The sequence below is a fragment of the Tachyglossus aculeatus genome, chromosome 1, assembly GCF_015852505.1.
Source record: "Tachyglossus aculeatus isolate mTacAcu1 chromosome 1, mTacAcu1.pri, whole genome shotgun sequence".
In the NCBI taxonomy this organism is placed as follows: Eukaryota; Metazoa; Chordata; class Mammalia; order Monotremata; family Tachyglossidae; genus Tachyglossus; species Tachyglossus aculeatus.
The window spans coordinates 171,056,918-171,076,449 of NC_052066.1; the positions used below are offsets into that span (position 1 = coordinate 171,056,918).

Consider the following 19,532-nt stretch of genomic DNA (forward strand, 5'->3'; position numbering starts at 1 on the left):
GCATCACCCTGACTTGTTCATTCCCCGCCTCCAGCCCCAGAGTACATATCTGTAATTTATTTATTTACATTAATGCCTGTTTCCCCCTCAAGACCTTAAGCTTGCTGTGGGCAGGGAATATGTGTTTTATTGTTATACCATACTTTCCCAAGTGTTTAGTACAGTGCTCTGCACTCAGTAAGTGCTCAGTAGATACAGTTGACTGATTGACATGATTTACTAAAAGACCTTGGCCTATTCATTTATTCAATCATATTTATTGAGTGCTTACTGTGTGCAGAGCACTGTACTAAGCGCTTGGGAAGTACAAGTTGGCAGCATATATCCCTCTTGAGAGACACACCTTGTGGGCCTGCCCAATGGGGCAAAAAAAAATATAGCTATGAACTATGAGTCTCTAAGATAATTGCTTCCTGGTAATTAATAAAGGGGGTTTATAGAGCCCTCCCTTTAATCCATACCCAATCTGGGTTAGGCCCTCCCCTCCCTTAAAAGATGAGTCCAAAATTAGAATCTCAAAAGAAATGGGTTAGCATTCAAGCTCTGGCACTACCCTTGGCAGGGTGGCACCAAAGTCGGGAGAGGGTGGTAAACCCGAGGAAGCAATTCCGTCCTGGAGACTTGGGATGCAGTGCTAGTTCTGGCCCTGGAAACAAGAGAACCTTGGATAGGATTTGTAGTGGAGAGATTTGTGCGCAAGATCCCTTAATGGATTAATTTGAGTCCAAGTCTGGTTTGCAGAGAGAGAAAAGGTAAGGTTAAAATGTGCATCCCTAATCATGAGGATGGATGTTAAGAAGACTTGGCCTAGTGGAAAGAGCACAGGCCTGGGAGTTAAAAGGACCTGGGTTTTAATCCTGGTTCCACCACTTGTCTGCTATGAGACCTTGGGCGAGTCACTTCACTTTTCTACACCTCGGTCACCTCATATGTGAAATGGGAAGTAAGACTGTGAGCCCCATGTCGGTCAGTCAATCGTATTTATTGAGTGCTTACTGTATGCAGGGCATTTTGCTAAGTACTTGGGAGAATACAATATAACAGACACATTCCCTGCCTACAGTGAGGGCATGAAATATGTCCAACCTGATTACCACCGAACAAGCACCCTTTGGGGTCACCGCTGGAAACAGAAAGACTGGGCGGGAAGGATCACTGATCGGAGGGTTGTAGAGGATTTGCCAATAGAAGATCTATGAAAATAGAATGAAGTAAAGGACTCTGCACTTTTTCAATCATCAATTAATCAATCATATTAATTAAGTGCTTATTGTGTGCACAGTACTGCACTAAACACTTGGGAGAGTGCAGTGCAACAGCATTGGTAGACACATTCCCTGCCCACAGCCAGCTTGCAGTTTGGAGGAGGCCAAGGTTTTCTTGGGAGACAAAGAGACAGTGACAGGCTAGGAGGAGGTTATTTATTTATATTAATGCCTGTCTCCCCCTCTAGACTTTCAGCTCGTTGTGGGCAGGAATGTATCTGTTGTTGCACTCTCAGTGGAGTGTTTTGAACATAGTAAGTGCTCAATAAATATGATTCAATTGAATTGAGGAGATTCCAGACAAAGAAGAGAGCCAATTCCAGGCAAGGTTTCTCACCTTGCCCTTCCTTTCGGGCCTTTGACCTTTGAGCCCCACAACATAATGCTGTCCATTAGATGGCAAACTCTTGGAAGACAGGTAACTTGTGCTTTGCTTCCACTATATGAAAATAGCAGTAATGATTGTGGCATTTTGTTATTATTATTGTTATTATTACATTTGTTAGGTGATTACTATGTGTCAAGCTCTGTTCTAAGCCCTGGGGTAAATAAAAGTTAATCAATTCAGACCTAGCCCACGTGGGACTCATAGCGTAATTAGGAGAGAGCACGGTTATTGAATTATCATTTTATAGATGAGCAAATTGAGGATCAAAGAAGTTAGAAGTGGCAGAGCCCCGGTCCTCTGATTCCCAGACCTGCGTTTTTCCCGCTAGGCCATACTTCTTCTCTAGCATTTTATTATAGTGCTCTGCTCTCAGGAGGGGCTCAATAAAAATATTATTATTGATACTTATTTTTGATAAATAAATATTATTGATCCAAGGAACCAGCTCACACCTCCTCAGGGAAGTTAACAAGATAACTTGGTGCCGTAAGAACAGTTCTCAGAAGCAAGTTATGCAAGTTAGTATTCTTTTGACTCCTTCCCCTCACAGAAGATGGTAGAACAACAGATGTCCTATGTGCCAGTTGTTTAGGTGGCTGTGATCCACTGTGGCTGTTTTGGTTCCTTCAGGAGAGTGTCTAGAGCCCCAGAGCCTCCTGGAAGTGCTGAGAAATGCATTTCTCAGAGCAGAGAACCAAGCAGGGGATGGAGAAGGACAGAAATCTGGGCCCTTCAAAGCAAAGCCACATCGTTGATAAAAGATCTTCTCATGGTTGCCCTCTCATTTAGTCCGTGCTCCTCTCCTCTTCCACTTCCCTGTGATCCTGAAGATGAAAAGCTGGGAGCAAGCAGTCCTCTAAGGGCAGAACCACAAGTTCTTCTAAAAGAGTGCAGTGCCAGCATTGTTGTCACGGGACAAAAACCAGTGATTCTTCAGCAAGACAGAGACAGAAACCCTGGACAACCCTCCCTCAGTGCTGACCAACCACAAGAGCCAACGTGAAACAGAAAGCTGCTTGGATTGAAATCCCAAAGAGATGTCCTGCACCCCAGGAGAGGGAGAACAGGAACCAAAACAAATGCTGTTTCTTCATGATCCTGAGCAATGCCTCCAATCTGTTTCAGGAACAGGAGAGGCTGAGTGTACGGTAAAATTCAGCCTCTTGCTGTGACTCCACATCAACCTACCCCTCTTCTGTCTCAGACTCTTCTCCCCAGGCACAGCTGTTGTTTTCCTCACAGGTACAGAAGCAAAAGCCCAAGGGAGCCTTGATTGTTCCACATCCTGAACGGTGTGACCAAGGTAGAGAAAGACTACTGAGACATGTGATAGCAAAAGGTTCCCAATATGGGATTTGAACTCCTGTCTGAAATCAGAGAAGCAGTGTGACCTAGTGGAAGGAGCACAGGCCTGAGAGTCAGAGAACCTGAATTCTAATCCAGCTCCACCACTTGCCTGCTGTGTGACCTTGGGTAAGTCACTTCACTTCTTTGAGGCCCAGTTTCCTCATCTGTAAAACAGGGCTATGATACCTATTCTCCTTCCTACTTAAATAATAATAATAATAATAATGACATTTATTAAGTGCTTACTATGTGCAAAGCACTGCTCTAAGCACTGGGGAGGTTACAAGGCAATCAGATTGTCCCATATGGCTCTCACAATCTTAATCCCCCTTTTACAGATGAGAGAACTGAGGCACAGAGAAGTGAAGTGACTGCCCAAAGTCAGACAGCTGCCAATTGGCATAGCCGGGATTTGAACCCATGACCTCTGACTCCAAAGCCTAGGCTCTTATTTGTATGGCAAATAAAAAAAAATTGTATGGAAAGAGCTCTTTCCACTGAGCCACGCTGTTTCCGCTGCTTCTACTTAAACTGTGAGCCCCATGTGGGACAAGGACTGTCTCTGACCTGACTGTCTTATATCTACCACATTCTTCAGGTCATGTTTCCCACTCCTCAAGAACCTCCAGTGGTTACCCATCCATCTCCGCCTCAAACAGAAACTCCTCACAGTGGGTGTTAAAACACTCAATCAACTAGCCCCCTCCGTCCTCACGTTGCTATTCTCCTACAACCGAGCCCCCACACTTCGCTCCACTAATGCCAACCTTCCCACTGTACCTCCACCTCATCTATCTTGCCGCCGACCTCTTACCCTCATCCTGTCTCTGACTTGGAACAGCCTCCCTCCTCCTATCCGACAGACAATTACTCAGCCCCACTTTCGAAGCCTTATTGAAGGCACATTTCCTCCAAAAGGCCTTCCCTGACTAAGTCCCCTTTTCCCCTTTTCCTCTACTTCCTCTTGAGAAGCAGTGTGGCTCAGTGGAAAGAGCACGGGCTTTGGAGTCAGAGGTCATGGGTTCAAAACCCAGCTCCCCCACTTGTCAGCTGTGTGACTTTGGGCAAGTCACAACTTCTCTGCACCTCAGTTCCCTCATCTGTAAAATGGGGATTAAGACTGTGAGCCCCTCGTGGGACAACCTGATCACCGTGTAACCTCCCCAGTGCTTAGAACAGTGCTTTGCACATAGAAAGTGCTTAATAAGTGCTATCATCATTATTATTATTATTATTATTACTCCTTACTGAGTCTCCCTGCCTTACACCCTTTATTCATCCCCAATCCCAGCCCCACAGCACTTCCGTAGGTATCAATAATTTATTTACTTCTATTAATGTCTCTCTCTCCCTCTAGACTGTAAGTTCGTTGTGGGCAAGGAATGTGTCTGTTATTTTGTTATATTGTACTCTCCCAAGCGCTTAGTGCAGTGCTTTGTATGCAGTAAGTGCTCAATAAGTACAATTGACTGACTGACTGACATAGTAAGCACCTAACAAATACCACAGTTACTCTTATAGATCAGCCTCATGCCTGGTGGGCAGACTTGTAAGGTTTTAAGATAGATGGTAAACTCCTTGAGAGCAGGGATTGGGTCTTCTGTACTCTCCCAAGCCCTTAGAACGTGCTCAGAACACAGTAAGCACACCACAGATGCCACTGACTGATTTGACTGATTAGAATTTTTTGCCTCTCTCCAATTTAGAGGAGGCACAAGCACCTCAGGGATGCAGGCACTGGTCATTTCCATTTTTTATGGAAATTGAGAGGCTGGGCCCAGGACCAGAAGCCGTCCCCACACATCAAACCATGTGGGATAGGAAGGAATAGGTTCGATGCATCCCTATCAGAAGGTCAAGAAAGTCAAGGGCAAAGAGTAAGGCCCACCCTGGAGCTTCATTTCCTAGAGACCAAGAGATACATAGATAGCAGTAGAAATGACTCCTCGCATGTTTCCCTAGGCTTTGCTCCCCTGAGCCTCCAAGCACTTCTGGCAACTTCTCTCCTCCTCCTCCTCATCATCAATCGTATTTATTGAGCACTTACTGTGTGCAGAGCACTGTATTAAGCGCTTGGGAAGTACAAAGTGGCAACATATAGAGACAGTCCTTACCCAACAGTGGGCTCACAGTCTAAAAGGGGGAGACAGAGAACAAAACCAAACATACTAACAAAATAAAATAAATAGAATAAATATTCCACAGGCACCGAGGTGACATCCGGACACTGGATTGTCCGCTCCCTTCAGTCTGAACTGTGAGGGTTGGGGAAACTGATCCTTGCCAAAGCAGAGGTACATGGGACGTTTGCAGTACACCGTGACCTAGTGGATAGAGCATGGGACTGGGAGTCAGAAGGACTTGGGTTCTAATCCCGGCTCTGCCACTTGTCTGCTGTCTGACTTTGGGCAAGTCATTTCACTTCTCTGTGCCTCAATTCCCTCATCTGTAAAGTGGAAATTAAGACTGTGAGCCCCATGTGGGACAGGGACTTTGTCCAACCTGATCTGCTTGGATACATCCCAGCGCTTAGTACAGAGCCTGGCACTTCATAAGTGCTTAACAAATACCACAGTTATTTTATTTATTTATTATTGTCTGCCACAGGAGTGCCCAAGCATCACAGGGTGGTCTCACACAACACCCCCAGGATGCCCAGTTTAGAAGCGAGGAGCAGAGGCATGGGTGTAAGGGAAAGGGGAACTACTGCCATGCACATGCCGCTGTTGCCTCTGTTACTACAGCTCTTCCGCTGGGAACTATATCTAATAGAGAAGCAGGCAGACAGACACATTACTGGGGAGAATGGGGTCCAAGCTGCTGCTCCCATCCACAGCCCTCCTCCTGCACTGCTGCTCCCATCACCTGAACGGTGGTGATGAGAAAAAGTAGCAGGAAAAATGTGGAAGTCTGGATTGCCATGGTTGTGGCCCTAATGGAGATGCCCTTATGCCATGTCTACGGATGTATGCAAAGCAAAGAACACGCTAGTTCTGTTTTCCGACCATCCCGACCAACCTGACTGGCCTTGGAAAAAACCTGCAGATTCCCCTTTGAGCCGAGTCCCTGGCCACATTCACATCTGCAGCAGCCAAAGAATGAAAGTGGAACTTGGGAACCTCTCAGTGAGCCACCTCCCAGTTAGGGCCACCCCTGTGACTCAGTGTTCCTGCCCGGCTGAAGGCCTCTGGGTGTGTTCTAGCCCACTAGTTATTTGCTCCTCACATGAAACACAAAAAGAAGCTCATAAAACAAGCAGTTCCTTTCACTCCTGCGTGGAAGCAACACACTGAGTAGTTTCCGGTGGTTCCAAAAGGACTTAAAACAGATTTTACTTCCAAATGAAGGCAACTGGATACTAGGTATAAATGGAATGAGAGAATGGAACATAAATAGCCAAGGGCAAGAGAGCGGACTTGGATTCCTAGACCTTTCCTTTCCAGCCAACTCAGTTTGTTCCTCTCCAAGACCTGCCATCCATTCAGCAGGATAACTTAGATCATGGAGGAAAATTGGCTCTGAAACTGAACTTTCCTAACAGAGATCGTATTCTATATTTATATCAACCAGGAAAATAATCAGTTGCCAAATGTTTTAGAGCAGCTGGCCTCGGTTTTGAAGAAATCAAATATTCTCCGACTTTTCCTTTCATTCATTCGTTAGCTTGTGTTGAGTCCCTTTCGTACGCATAAAGTACATAAAAGATACAGTCCCTGCTCTCAAGGAGTTTTCAACCTGTTCTTCAAGCTCATTTTGGGAATTGCTAAGCTAGGAGAGCAGTAGATGGAAGTGGGAATTGTTCAGAGAGGAAGGGGCTGGCATTAGCATGGCTTAATGGAAAAAGCACAGGCTTGTGAGTCAGAGGACATGAGTTCTAATCCTAACTTTGCCATTTGCTGCTATGTGACCTTGGGTAAGCCGCTTAACTTCTCTGTGCCTCAGTTACCTCATCTGTAAAATTAGGATTAAAACTGTGAGCCCCACTTGAGACAACCTGATTACGCAGTGCTTGGCACCTAATAAGCACTTAATAAATACCATAATTATTTAGTATTATTAGAGAAGTGGGAGAGGGCAATTCAGTTCAAATCTGACTGATCAGAAAGAATGCAGGGAGAGCCACGTGGGCTTGGAAAACTCTCCGCCAGGCTGTTTTCCATAACTCTCTTTTTTGAAAGAACTCAAGATGCTTCAAAAATGTCACTTTTCCACTCAGCCATGATATTTCTCAGAAAGTGAAGAAATGCAAATACCTAAATTTCTCATAATGTTTAACTCAGCAGTGCAGGCACTCAGTGTGCACCCAAAAAATCACACTTAGGACTCTGCTCTGTAATGCAAAAATAAACAGAGAGAGAGAGAAAGAGAACATGGGTACATTAATACGGCTGGAAGTTTTCTAACTTCAGGTCACTTTAGTAACTACTCTGGTTTCATGTTTTCAAGCCAAATTTGTAATTAATTTTCAGATTTTTAGGAAAAACAATGGTGTTAATGGTGAAAGAAAAGGAATAGAACCCTGTCTTTTGGCTCCACTGACAGAGAGGCTATTTAATAGTCTTTTTTTTCTGTTCACCCTTCCAAAAATGGTACAGAAACCAGGATTGAATGAAACCCCACTTGATTTATGCTCTGGTAAGAAGCCTGTTCCTTTGGAGACCTGAAAGCTCCCATTCTTCTAGAAGAAGTCCCCAGAGTATATCGGTGCTGTTGGAACTGAATCATGAACATCCATAATCATGCCGTCTGGGAAAATGTTTCAGTGGGACTGAGAAACCGAATTGCCTCTAAGACGAAATTCATTCCTGACCAACCCTCAAACACATTCCAGGAGCCCTGCATGTACCTGAAGTGGAGAGGTCTTTTTGTGTGTTGTGTACTAAAGGTGGCAACTGTTTGCTTCCACTTTTTGCCCCCACACCCACCCAAGTCACGTTCCTCGAGTCCCAAAATCGGATGAGCAGAATAAGCTCAAACTTTCCACCTGGTGGCGGAGAGGAATGGAATGGAAATTCGCTTTTTGGGCAGAACTGGAGTATGGAAAGTTTCATCCAAAAAGAGACTCTTCTCCCCAAACTGTAATAATAATGATGGCATTGTTAAGCGCTTACTATGTGCCAAGCACTGTTCTAAGCACCAGGGTAGATACAAGGTAATCAGGTTGTCCCATATGGGGCTCACAGTCTTAATCCCCATTTTACAGATGAGTTAACAGAGGCACAGAGAAGTTAAGCAGCTTGCCCAAAGTCACAGAGCTGCCAAGTGGCGGAGCCTGTATTAGAACTCATGACCTCTGACTCCCAAGTCCGGGCTCTTTCCACTATGCCACGTTGCTTAAATGGGGATTCAATACCTGTTCTCCCTCCTACTTAGTCCATGACCCCGCTGTGGGACAGGGACTGTATCCAACCTGACTGACTTGTATCTACCCCAGTGCTGAGAACAGTGTTTGATGCATAGTAAGAGCATAACAGATCCCATGATTAATTAATTAATTAATTAATTACAATTCCAGACAGGAGAAGAGAGGCTTTAAATGCCCTGGAGTGTTCTGGATATTTGTAAAACCTTTTCTGATTGCAAAGGGCTTTCTAGTCATTACCCAACACTGGAGGTGAGGAAGGAAAGAAAGAGAGCCGGAAGAAAGCTAATTATTCCACAAGGGCTTTGAGTCACTGAAGTCTCTGAGGATATATCTACCCCATCCTGGGGACCCAGCCAACAAGAGAGGACGGAAAAGACTGTGAGCCCCATGAGGGACATGGACTGTGTCCAACCTGGTTGGTTTGCATCTACTCCAGTACTTAGTACAATATCTGGCACATCATAAGTGCTTTAACAAATACCATTAAAAAGAAAAAAAAAAAGAAGAGTCTCTGAATCGGACAAAGTGCCCCTGGAGGGTCAGAAACAGGGGCCAGGTCTAGTATCGGCACCTTTGTTAAGCCCCGGCCTGGTTACTGTTTTGAAATATATCAAAAGATCCCAAGATCTGGCCCTCCAGGGTAGACCACCACAAGATACCAACCACCCTGTCAGTTGACCCCCAGACGGGAAATTCAGTCAACGAGTCAGAGATGCCGGAGCCAAAGTCGTAAACCCAAGGATGTTCAGGGCTGATGAAAGAGATGGGCTTCATTGGAGGAAGCAGTTTGGCACAGTGGAAAGTACACAGGCCTGAAAGTCAGAAGACAGAGCTCTGCCACTCGTCTGCTGTGTGACCTGGGGAAAGTCACTTAACTTCTCTGGGTCTCAGTTTCCTCATCTGCACTTAGGTACTTATCTGTAATTTATTCATTTACTTTAATGTCTGTCTACCCCTCTAGACTGAAAGCTAATTATGGGCAGAGAATCTGTCTGTTATATTGTTATATTGAACTCTCCCAAGCGCTTAATACAGTGCCCTGCACCCAGTGAGCTCTCAATAAATATGACTGATTGATTAGGGATTAAATCCTACTTCCTCCTATTTAGATTCATTCATTCATTCATTCAATAGTATTTATTGTGAGCCTTATATGGGACAGGGACCGTGTCCAGCCTGATTCATGCAAGTCACTCATTCAGTTATATTTATTGAGCGCTTACTCTGTGCAGAGCCCTGTACTAAGCACTTAGCACTGTACTAAGCCGATTATCTTGCATCTAGAACAGTGCTTGGAACCTTTTAAGCACTTGGCAAGTGTCATTATTATTGCCGTGATTATTGGCGTCAGGCTGATACGGACTTGTTCCGAGCACCTGATTCATTCAATTCACTCATTCAGTTATATTTATTGAGTGCTTACTCTGTGCAGAGCCCTGTACTAAGCACTTAGCACTGTACTAAGCCGATTATCTTGCATCTAGAACAGTGCTTGGAACCTATTAAGCACTTGGCAAGTGTCATTATTATTGCCGTGATTATTGGCGTCAGGCTGATACGGACTTGTTCCGAGCACAGTTGAATTTTTCTAGGGATGTCCCGTTATAGGGGAATAGAGGGGAGGATTCCCCCTCTGTTCTGCCCTTTCCCTCGCTGTCCTCAGTATCCCCCTCACACACACACACACACACACACACACACACACACAGAGGCGGAGAGCTGACCACCTTCATCCTGACACTTACCTGGTTCCCAAAGACGGCAAAGGAGCAGGCCGTGGAAACCTCGTGCGAACCAAACCAGACGGAGGCGATGCGGGAGGGCATCCCCAGAATGAAGACCTGAGCGACCGAGCAGACGACCTGCCCCACCACGGTGACGGGAAAGAGGTGCGGCTTCAGGCTGCCCACCTTCACCCAGGCGCCTAGGCAGTTGAGGGCAGAGCCCAGCAGGGCGATGAGGCGGAGGCCCCTCTTCTCCAACAGCCAGGCCACGGGGAAGAGTAGCGGGATGTAGGTGAGCATGTAGCACATGGACAGCCAGTCGATGGCGAAGGAGGAGACCCCGTAGAAGCGCATGAAGATGTTGTTGATGGCCCCATATTGGATCCACTGGAAGGCGTTGCACAAGGAGTAGCAGCTGAAGAGCAAAACCACAGCCCAACGCCGCTTGGTCAATCGGATGGAGTTAGGGTCCTTGGGGACCGCTTCCCCGGCCTGCGTTGACCGTGGCTCCTGCTGGGGTGCGCCTCCAGGCTCACCCTTCTCCATTCCTCCCCTCCCACCGCCCCAAATCCCAACCTAGCCCTTCTCCAGGGGGTGTCTCCCACCCTGGCTGGGTCCCACCTCCGGGGCTGTCCCAGCCTGACCTTGCCACCCCCTCCTCCCTCCTATCTCGAAGGGAGAAGGGCGATCAGGGACCCCCACCCTGGGGGGCCGCGTGGCTCCCACTTTCCCCCCGGGACCTGATCTCTCTGTTTCCTCTCCTGCTGGGGTTTCTGCTCCCGGGTCACCCCTCCAAGGGACCCTGTCCCCCGTCCCTGCCCTGTCCCTAGCCACGTCTTTCCCGGAGCTCCGGGATTCCTGGCTTCTTCAGCTGAACTTTGGGCGCTCCTCCCACACTGCCAATTCCTGCTCCTCCTCCTCTGGTCCCTGCCCACCGCCCTCCTCCCCCGCGGTGCGGTCCCCGGAGTAGCCCGCGGAACCCAGGGGGGCCCGCCCTCCCACCGTCAACCCGCTCTGCGGGGAGAGGGAGCCGGGCCGGGGTCCGGGAGGGGGCGGATCGCAGCCCCCTCCCCGCGAGGCTGGACTCGGCCCGGTCCCGGACGAAGGCAGAGGGTGGATCCAGCCGGAGCGGGAGCGACCGGAGCCCCTCTCTTCCGTCAGCCCCCCACCCTGGAGACCGTCAGTCCATCCACCCCAGGGCCTGTCAGCCCCCCTACCCCGAACACCATCAAGCCCCCTGCTTCAGGGTCCATCAGCACCCCCCTACCCCAGAACCCATCATCTTCTTCATAATAATAATAATGGCATTTATTAAGCGCTTACTATGTGCAGAGCACGGTTCTAAGCGCTGGGGGGGATACAAGGTGATCAAGTTGTCCCACGTGGGGCTCACAGTCTTTATCCCCATTTTACAGATGAGGGAACTGAGGCCCAGAGAAGTTGACTTGCCCAAGGTCACACAGCAGACATGTGGCGGAGTCGGGATACGAACCCATGACCTCTGACTCCAAAGCCCGTGCTCTTTCCACTGAGCCACACTGCTTAATCCATCAGAGTCCATCAGCTCCCCCCCCCACCCCCATCCCGGAGTCTGTCCATCCCCCACCCTGGAGACCATCAGTCCATCCACCCCAGGATCTATCACCCCCCCCTACCCCGGAGCCCATCATCCTCTTTGCCCCAGAGTCCATCAGCCCCCCTACCCCAGACACCATCAGTCCATCCACCCCAGGGTCTATCAGCCCCCCCTACCCAGGGGTCCAACAGCCCCTCTGCCCCAGAACCTATAGGAGTCCATCGTCCTCTTTGCCCCAGAACCTATTTTCTTCTTCATCGCAGAGTCCATCAGCACCCCCCACCCCGGAGTCCAACAGCCCCCCACCCTGGAGATCATCAGTCCATCCACCCCAGGGTCTGTAAGCCCCCCTACTCCGGGGCTCATCAGTCCCCCTTCCCCAGCATCCATCAGCACGCCCCTACCCCAGAACCCATCATCCTCTTTGCCCCAGAGTCCACCAGCCCCCCAACCCCAAGGTCCATCTGCTCCCCACCCTGGAGGCCATCACTCCAACCACCCCAGAGTCCGTCAGCCCCTCTACCCCGGAGCCCATCAACCTCCACCCCTGGAGCCCATCAGAAACACAGAAAAGGTAAGTGGCTTGCCCAAAGTCATGCAGCAGGCAAATGGCAGAGCCGGGATTAGAATCCAGGTCCCCTCAACTCCCAGACCTGTTCTGTTTCCACTAGGCCACTCTGCTTCTCCAGCTGCTATCCATTCTCCTCAAATATCTTGTTCAGTGAAGCGTGTTGTGACAAACATCGCCTTGATGTTAGTAGAGTGTACTCCAGGACCTCATTTTGAACCTGTCTTTGCCACCAGATACTAAGGATGACACATAGGTGACACTGATGAATCTGCCCTAGAAAAAGAAAAAAAGGGAAAGTTCAGGTTTTACGGTCATATAGAAGCCTAGAAGATTCATTCATTCATTCAATCATATTTATTGAGCGCTTACTGTGTGCAGAGCACTGTACTAAGCACTTGGGAAGTACAAGTTGGCAACATATAGAGACGGTCCCTACCCAACAGTGGGCTCACAGTCTAGAAGATACAATTATTCTTCAAACCTTCCATTTAGTTGGAAACTTGGTGCCATGAAAAAACCTCACTTTGCCTCTCTGTTGGCCTGCTTACCACCTTATATCAATGGACAGTACGTTCTCTTGAGAGCAGAGTTCTGGGAGAGCATTCCACCCTATTCCTGATGGAAATGCTTGATATGTGGAAAGCTAGTCAGATGCTGGCTACTGCATAACATTCATCCACTCCCACCAGAACAAGACACTGAATCTTGAGATTTCTTTGAGATTCTACCTCATTTTATCCCCTATTCTTAGGCTGTAGGCCTTGGGGGGAAGCAGGAAACTTTGGAGCTGCTTAAAGCTCAAGCTCTGATTGAGGAGCTGGTAAAACCAGTAGTTACCTGGGTAGCCTGAGGCACAGAAACGTTCAGGTTTCTGAGCCTCATTATCTCCATTTCTAAAATAGGGACCCAAATTCAGTGTTCCTCATTGAGAAAATCGGTCGATCATATTTACCGAATGCTTACTGGGAGCAGAGCACTGCACTAAACACTTGGAAGAATACAAGACAACAGACAGTTCCTGCTGTCCCTGACCACACTGAGTTTACATTCTAGAGGGGGGATAGAAACATTAATATAAATAAATAAATTATACACATGTACGAAAGTACTGTGGGGTTTAGATGGGGGGATGAATAGAGAAAGCAAGTTGGGAGATGGAGAAAAGGGTTGAAGAATTGCAGAAAAGGAAAAGGGGGGTTAAGCCAGAGAAGGCCTCCTGGAGAAGATGTGCCTTCAGTAAGGCTTTGAAGGGGGGGAAGAGTAATTGTCTGTTGGATATGAGGAGGGAGGAATTGCAGGATGTGTGTGAAAGGTAGGTGGAGAGATAGATGAGATTGAGGTACAGTGAGAAGGTTAGCGTTAGAGGAGTAAAGGGTGCAGGCTAGGCTTTAGTAGGAGAGTAGCAAGCTGAGGTAGGAGGGGGCAAAGTGATTGAGTGCTGTAAAGCTCATGGTGAGGAGTTTCTGTCTGATGCGGAGGTGGATGGGCAACCACTGGTGGTTCCTGAGGAGTGGGGAATCATGGCCTGAACGTTTTTTTAGAAAAATGATCCAGGCAGCAGAGTGAAGTGTGGACTGGAGTGGGAAGGGACAGGAGGCTGATACAGTAATCAAGGCAGGGTAGGATAAGTGCTTGGATAAATGTGGTTAGCAGTTTGGATGGACAGAAAATGGGGGATTTTAGATATGTTGCTAAGGTACCCAAATTACCTTCCCTTGGTGGCCAAACTGATGCTCTCAACATTACCCTCTCTACTGAACTCCACTCACTCGCCCATCTCATCCTTTCGTTGATCTCGTACCACTAACCCACAGCACTGGATCTCCTGCACAGTCGGCCTCCTTCACTTCTCTGCATGAGCCACAGAGCAGTACTGGTGGAAATCTAAGTATCAGGCTGGCATCATCCACTTCAAGTTTACCCTCTAGTGCTTTCACTCTGCCCTCTCCTCTGTGAGGCAAAGTTATTTCTCCACCCTTATTGATACCCAGGCCCATTGCCCTTTCCTGTTGTTCCAGACATTTAACTTTCCCCTCAGGTCCCCTGCCCTCCGCTTCCCCCATCCCTTGTCCCCAATGATCTGGCCACCTACTTTATTAGGAAAATTCACACTAACGGGCATGATCTGCCTAAAAACTCCCCTGCCCCTCCTCAGTCCCTCCCCACTCCTGCCCCCTCTTCAGCTCTCCCATCTTTCCCAGCAGTATCTCTAGAGGAGACCTCCTGCCTCCTCTCAAAATCCACCTTCTCCACCTGTGCATCCGATCCCATTCCTTCATACCTTATCAAAATACTTGCACCCTCCCTTCCTAACAGCCATCTTCAACTGATCACTCTCTGATGGCTTCTTCCCCACCACTCTCAAACATGCCCATGTCTCTCCCTTGACTCCACAACTCCCTCTAGTTATCGCTCCAACTCCTTCCTACTATTCCTCTCCAAACTCCTTGAGCAAGTTGTCTACACCCACTGTCTCAAATTCCTCTCCTCCAATTGTCTCCTAGATCCCCACCGATCTGGCTTCTATCCCCTCCACTCCATAGAAACAGCCCTCTCAAAGGTCACCAGTGATCTCCTTCTAGCCAAATCCAACGGCCCCTACTCCATCCTAATCCTCCTTGACCTCTCAGCTGCCTTAGACACTGCTGACCATCCCCTTCTCTAGGAAACATTATCCAACCTTGGCTTCACTGACACTAACACTTTTCTCTCCTGGTTTTCCTCTTGTCTTTCTGGACGTTCATTCTCAATTTCCTTCACGGGCTTCTCCTCTGCTACCCACACCTTACTGTGGGGGTCCCTCAAGGTTAAGTTCTGGTTCCCCTTCTATTCTCCATCTACACGTGCTCCCTTGGAGAACTCATTCACCCCTATGGCCTTAACTACAACCTCTATATGGATGATTCCCAAATCTACATATCCAACCCTGCTCTCTCCCTCTCTGCAGTCTCACATTTCCTTCTGCCTTCAAGACAGCTCTACTTGGATGTCCTCCCGTCACCTCAAACTTAACAAGCCCAAAACAGAACTCCTTATTGTCCCACCCAAACCCTGTCCTCCCCTTAATTTTCCCATCACTGTAGATGGCACCACCCTCCTTCCTGCTTCACAAGCCTGTGACCTTGGCATTATCCTTGACTCCTCTCTATCGTTCAACCCACGTATTCAATCCATCACTAAATCCTGTCGGTCCCGCTTTACAACATCACTAAAAGCCACCCTGTCCTCTCCAACCAAACTGCTACCATGTTAATACAATCACTCATCCTATCCCACCTGGACTACTCCATCTAATTCCTTGCTGACCTCCCAGCCTCTTTCTCTCCCCACTCCAGTCCATACTTCATTTTGCTGCATGGATCATTTTACCACAAAAACATTCAGGACATGTTTCCCCATTCCTCAAAAAACTCCAGTGGTTGCCCATCTACTTCCTCATCAAATAAAAACTCCTCACCATCGGCTTTAAAGCACTCAATTACCTTGCTCACTACTTTCCTACTACAATGAGCTCACACACTTCGCTCCTCTAATGCTAACCTTCTCACTGTGCCCCAGTCTCATCTATCTCGCTGCCAACTACTTGCCCAAGTCCTGCCTCTGGCCTGTAATGCCCTCCCTCCTCAAATCCTGCAGAAAATTACTCTCACTGCCTTCAAAGCTTTATTGAGGGCACATCTCCTCCAAGAGGTCTTCCCTGACTAAGCCCCCCTTTCCTCTTCTCCCACTCCCTTCGGCGTTGCTCCGACTTGCTCCCTTTGTCCTCCCCCACTCCCAGCCCTACAGCACTTTTGTACGTAACTGTAGTTTATTTATTTTCATTAATGTCTGTCTCCCTTTGTCTAGATTGTAAACTCACTGTGGGCAGGGAATGTGTCTGTTATTGTGTCGTACTCCCCCATTCATTCATTCATTCAATCATATTTATTGAGCGCTTACTGTGTGCAGAGCACTGTACTAAGCACTTGGGAAGTACAAGTTGGCAACATATAGAGACGGTCCCTACCCAACAGCGGGATCACAGTCTAGAAGGGGGGAACAGACAACAAAACAAAACATATTAACAAAATAAAATAAATAGAATAGTAATATGTACAAGTAAAATAGAGTAATAAATATGTACAAACATATATACAGGTGCTGTGGGAAGGGGAAGGAGGTAAGGTGGCGGGGATGGGGAGGGGGAGAGGAAGGAGGGGTCTCAGTCTGGGAAGGCCTCCTGGAGGAGGTGAGCTTTCAGTAGGGCTTTGAAGGGAGGAAGAGAGCTAGCTCCCAACCACTTAGTACACTGCTCTGCCTAAACTAAACACTCAATAAATACCATTGAATGAATGAATGAAAGGTTGAACTGACAGGATTTAGTGATGGGCTGAGTATGTGTTCCTCTCAGGAATCCAGGGAGAAAGGTAAAAATGAAACAATTGTAAAGAGAGCATTTGCTGATGAAAATTTGTCACCACCTGCAGGTATGCATGATTTCCTGGGGACGCAGTAGGAAATTTGGGACAGCCTCCTCACTGGCAATTCCCACCTCTCCCTGTAGACTGTAGGCTCCTTGTGGGCAGTGACTGTGTCTACCAACTCTATTGTACTGTGCTTTCCCAAGCACTTAGTAGAGTATGTGCTCAATAGATACCATTGATTAATTGATTGGTTGAAATCCTACTCTGACAGTTTGACAATTTTAAGAAAAAAATCCAAGAACATTATTATCATAACTATTGGAACAAAAACATTCTAAGGAAGTGTGACAGGAGGGCAGATAAGGCCCACCGTGCTCAGCATTGATGTGACAACTAAGCTGTCAAACCTGTCAAAAGCTGTCAAAAGCAATTCAACCTGCAAAGCACATATTCTTGCGGCTGTGAGGATCTGGTTGCATCATGTAACTGAATCGGCCACTTCATCAATAGCAACAACAATAATAGTAAAAACAATAATAATAATATTTGTTAAATACTTACTATGTACCATGCACCGTACTAAGCACTGGGGTAGATGGAAGAATCAGGTTGGACTTAGTCTCTGACCCAGGGGGAACAAGAAGGGGAATTTTACAGATGAAGAAACTGGGGCACAGAACTACAGATGAAGTGATTTGCTTAAGTTCACACAGCAGGCAAGTGGAAGACCAAATATTACATTTATGCTGTTATCTAATTTCCATCAGACAGTGTAGAAAAGGAACCTTAGAATATAGTTGGCTGGTGGCTCATCACTCCCAAGCCCAGGGCATTTGCCACTAAACTCCCTCTCTTCAGACACCAAGGAGAGCTGCCGTCAGTCAGTCAATCATATTTATTGAGTGCTTACTGTGTGTGTAGAGCACTGTACTAAGCACTTGGGAGAGGACAATATAACTGACATGTTCCCTGCCCACCATGAATTTATGGTCTAGAGGTAACTCATGAAGCTCCAAGATGGATTAGGAAGGGCCGCTCCTTGAACATCCCCCCCTTCCAACAATGGCCTTGGCTTCCAGCAGGTTCCCAATAGCAGTAGCAATGACAATAATAATCATAATAATTGTATTTGTTAAGCACTTACTATGTGCCAAGCCCTGAGATAGAGACAGGATATTCAGGGCAGGCACAGACCCTGCGGAGCTTGCAGACTAAGCAGGAGGAAGAATGGGATCTTGGAGCATGGTTATGAAACAGCAGGGTCTCAGCCCCTCTGTGGGACAACCGAGGCGCTCATAGTTTCAGCCAAGCCATGGGAATTCCTTGACTGTCTCTTCCTCCCTCCCTCTCCCTTCCCTGGAGATTTTCCCAGGTCTGCACTACAGGGACGAAGGTCTGGCTCTGAGCTTCCAGGTCTACATTAGGGAAGCCCGTTTTCATCCAAGAGACTCTGGTGGGAGCAGGGCTGGTATCCCCTGGCACCTGCCATCTTCAAATCTGATGTCCGGAGCTTCAGAAACCCTCAGCATGAGCAACAAGTCTTGACCTCAGAACAACTGGCAGAGAACTTTAAAATTTGAGATCAGGGGCAGCTTTTTGATTCTGAGGGTGAAGAAGAACCAACAGAGAGCTCCGACTAAAGGAGTAGTGTAATTAAGCAATGACCATGGAAATACTAAATGACAAATAAGCTGAACCAGTCTGGGCAACAGAGTACTGATTTCTCTGATCCCGCATCCCTGCCATCGGGCCAGGGGAATGAATTCGGCTCTGGGAATCAGAAGACGGGGTCTGCAGGGTCCGGGCCATAGTGATGATGGGCTCTGAACACTGAGGACATTCTGCAAGATGGACGGGACTAAAACAGGAATCCTGAAAAAATGGCCGGCTAATGTGAGAGGGGAAGATACAACAGCTACCATGGCAACCTCCTGTTGGGACATGGTGCTACAGAACAGTATCGCCACTATGCTAAAGTCACATCGGCCATAAATAGATCCTGCACGTAAACAATCTTTGGGTGCACCTCACAATGCACTGCACTCTGCCTGCCTGTTCTCTTTTTTCCCTCCGTACCCCAGCAGGAGCACAACTGGAAAGGATGAGAGAGTGCAAAGGACGCTATATGAACCACTATGACTATAATCTGCTCCTTCCAGAAGGTTTTCACTCTCATACTCTCAGGGTCCAGGGTCTTTCGTCAATTTTGATGGACGACTCCAACATTTGACTGTGAATAAAGCTGCTTTGTGATGGGATTGTCACCTGTACCACTTCTCTGAGACTTAGTAAGAGCACCTCTGGTGCCAGGACCCTGACTTTTGTGATTATCAGCACCCAGGGGACTACTGAAGACTTAGTGGCAGCAGAATTAGGGAATCAGTGGAAAGAGCACAGGCTTTGGAGTCAGAAGTCATGGATTCAAATCCTGGCTCCGCCACTTGTCAGCTGTGTGACTTTGGGCAAGTCACTTAACTTCTCTGTACCTCAGTTACCTCATCTGTAAAATGGGGATTAAGACTGTGAGCCTCCTGTGGGACAACTTGATCACCTTGTAACCTCCCCGGCACTTAGAACAGTGCTTTGCACAGAGTAAGCACTTAATAAATGCCATTATTATTATTATTATTATTATCAATTAGGGGCCTCGAGGCCCCAGGGAAAGCAGACTGGCATGGGGCTGCCCCTCGGGAGACTCTCCCCACTGCACATTGTTGCCAGGGCAGTGGGGAAAGGTTTTCTTTCCAATTCCCTCCATGACATTCACTTCGGCAACCACCGCAACCCGCCACTTTTCAGTGTGTCTGGTGTTACTCTCCCACCTTCAAAGCCTTACTGAAGGTCCATCTCCTCCACAAGGCCTTCCCTGACTAAGCCCTCCTTTCCTCTTCTC

The 19,532-nt window shown here is 47.7% G+C and overlaps 1 protein-coding gene across 4 annotated transcripts in view; it reads right to left on the bottom strand.

Moving 5' to 3' along the window:
• FLVCR2 (FLVCR heme transporter 2) overlaps positions 1–10,940 on the bottom strand; it is a 72,140-nt gene extending 61,200 nt beyond the window's left edge. For all 4 annotated transcript variants that reach the window (XM_038751838.1, XM_038751862.1, XM_038751846.1 and 1 more), the window contains exon 1: positions 10,111–10,940. In XM_038751838.1, coding sequence (XP_038607766.1) covers positions 10,111–10,635 — 525 coding nt within the window. In that variant the 5' untranslated portion in view covers positions 10,636–10,940. The remainder of the gene's footprint in view (positions 1–10,110) is intronic.
• Between the last annotated feature and the right edge of the window lie 8,592 nt (positions 10,941–19,532).